The sequence below is a fragment of the Nansenia antarctica genome (genome assembly GCF_963989245.1).
Source record: "Nansenia antarctica genome assembly, chromosome: 8".
Lineage (NCBI taxonomy): Eukaryota > Metazoa > Chordata > Actinopteri > Argentiniformes > Microstomatidae > Nansenia > Nansenia antarctica.
Window position 1 is genome coordinate 54663607 of NC_137678.1, and position 2500 is coordinate 54666106.

The 2500-nt window shown below is 47.1% G+C and overlaps 1 protein-coding gene across 1 annotated transcript in view; it reads right to left on the reverse strand.

Annotated features, from left to right (window-relative positions):
* syt1a (synaptotagmin Ia) overlaps positions 1 to 2500 on the reverse strand; it is a gene marked incomplete at its 3' end in the record, with an annotated part of 54346 nt that overhangs the window by 32146 nt on the left and 19700 nt on the right. Inside the window, exon 4 of the mRNA XM_080537760.1 lies at positions 1931 to 2098. Within this exon, the coding sequence (XP_080393886.1) occupies positions 1931 to 2098 (168 nt within the window). The remainder of the gene's footprint in view (positions 1 to 1930; positions 2099 to 2500) is intronic.

A 2500-nucleotide genomic window follows, 5' to 3' on the forward strand; every position in this document is an offset into this window, starting at 1 on the left:
TCCGTAATAAAACTAATAAATTCACGAACTTTTACCCCAAAAAATTAGGACTCTTTGGACAGAGTCTAATTCAGAAAAATACCTACAAAATTCAAGACCTCATAAAATCGTGATGAGACTTTTTAATACTTATTAAGGTTCTTGATTTTCCCAAAATTTATTTATCAACTTTTAATACTTTTTAAGACACTGCGGATACCCTGCAAGAACAGACATGACGCACAGAGACATTAGACAGGATCCATTGGCCGGTCTCTCAGAAGAACTGTCTTGTGGAACTTCAAACCACAAACTATATGATATCACTAACCCTGATTCTCTTCATTAGTACTCATAGTGGTGCCCTCCACAATGGCTGCCAGACTCGCACCTACAGTACAGTACCTCACTGTGTTACAGCAGTTCTCAGTGCATCTATCCTGCCAGGCGCCGGTAATTACATGTCAAGGAATGAGAGACGGGAGGTGTGAAGTTGGGGAAGTTGTGGGTCTCGAGCGTTGAGAATCAATCACCCCACCAACCCCCCTGTCCTGTCCCTGATAGAGAGCCTTATCTGGCACAGATCCAGAGGTAGAGGAATTGAAGGGTGGGGGGGATAGTGAAGGGAGGTGAAGGCGGGGGGGTGAAAGGATGTCTGGGATTTGATTCTTCATCGCCTCCAATTGAGCTGTTTTTCGAGACAAAACTCATTATACAGAGGGGACTGGTTACGACATGGTGACAAACTGCTTGATTGGCTAGCAGAGAGATAAGACTGTAAGGCTGCCAGGTTGTGATTGGCTAGCAGAGAGATAAGACTGTAAGGCTGCCAGGTTCGTCCTTGACACTATCACACAAACACTCCAGCTCCTTCATTTCAATAACTGAGCCTCTTGTGATATTACAAGTCACTACCCATCTTCCGTCGTAGACTGAAGACCCACCTCTTCAGGCTACACCTTAACTGCTCCTCCTGAGACATCTACTACCCCCCAGCACTACGTCTCCTAAAGACGCCCGCTTTCCCCTCTACTGTGTCCCTAAGAACTTCTATCGCCCCCTTTGTACTGTTTCTCTGTTCCTCCAGTATTCTTCTAAAAAAAGGTTTTAGAAGAAGGTGGTAGAAGAAGGTTTCTCCTTCTATCAGTGGCCCCGGGCCTGAGCTAGATTACTCTTCCTGCCACGAATGGTGGACTGATGATTCACTTGCTTAGCATTCAAATGTATTGATTGTAAGTCGCTTTGGAATAAGGCGTCTGCTAAATGCCAAAAATGTAAATGTAAAAAATGTAAACAAGTCGGCCAGCAGCGGAGAATAGCAGCGGGTGCTATTCACAGGCACACATGACTACAGAGTTCTGCAGAACTGTGCAGGATGTGAATGGAGTTGGCTCTCAGACAGGCATCTCTCTACATATGCCAGTTCTGCATCCCTACAGACAAACACCTGTGCTCTCTCTCACACCGCTGGCTGGGTGAATAACTCAACCCCGCCCAGCGACTGGGTAACAATCACACTTCTGGAAAACTGAGAAATGTTTTTGTTTGCTGAAATCTAGGCCAGAGCAGAGCGCCGGTGTGTTACATCTGCCTGGGTTAATCTGGACCACACAGATCCTGTCTGCTCAGAGGCTTGATATGCCAGCTGGCCCTTGTCTCACACACCTTGTCTAAAATTCACCACCGCATGCAAATGAGCTAATCCTGTTCCAACTATTGCACAAGGATTGCGCTCCAGGTCGCCTACATTGCAATCATGCACCAGATCTCACGACACCTAGATGAGTGTTGAGCATGTGATTATACCCACATAGATGATATGGAGTGCATGTAGCTATGTGCATTTTGGAGCCTAAGTACAATGTACAGTAGATGGACATGAAACGCTACCAGTGGATAAGCAGTAATTGGGATGGAGGAGGGTTGGATGGAGGAGGGTTTTGTACCATACCTTGAAGGTGAACTGCTCATTGAAGGTGGGGTTGAGGGTCTTTCTGTGGACCTTGGTCTCAAACTTCTTCTTCTTGTCAGGCAGCAGGTAGACCTTGACGTAGGGGTCCGAGGTACCGCCCATGTCCATGGCAGGCAGCTCTGCAGCCTGGATGATGCCCACTATGAGCTGGAGGGAGGGCGGGGGGACGGGGGGGAACAGAGACTAGTCAGACCTGCGACAGCCTCGTCTGCATGAGCACCACAGTACCAGTCACAAGTTTGGACACACTTCCCCATTCAATTGACTTTTGACTGGTACTGTATATATTACTGTCACTCCACCACCGTGATGAGTGAGCTCCGTGCCTTCAGTCACTTTTATAGACGCGACAACTCTCTCTTTATAAACAACTCTCTCTTTTCAGCAACGGTTCGAAAGCGAATACGTATGGGCTTTAATAAAGCCAGCACCCCCGACGAGAAGTAAGGAATCAGCTACTGTGGCTCCTCGTTGAGATAGAACACCAACGGTTATCAGCTTCAAAACAAGTCATCTGAGGTTACTCTTCAAGTTGCTAATCGTGGGGGG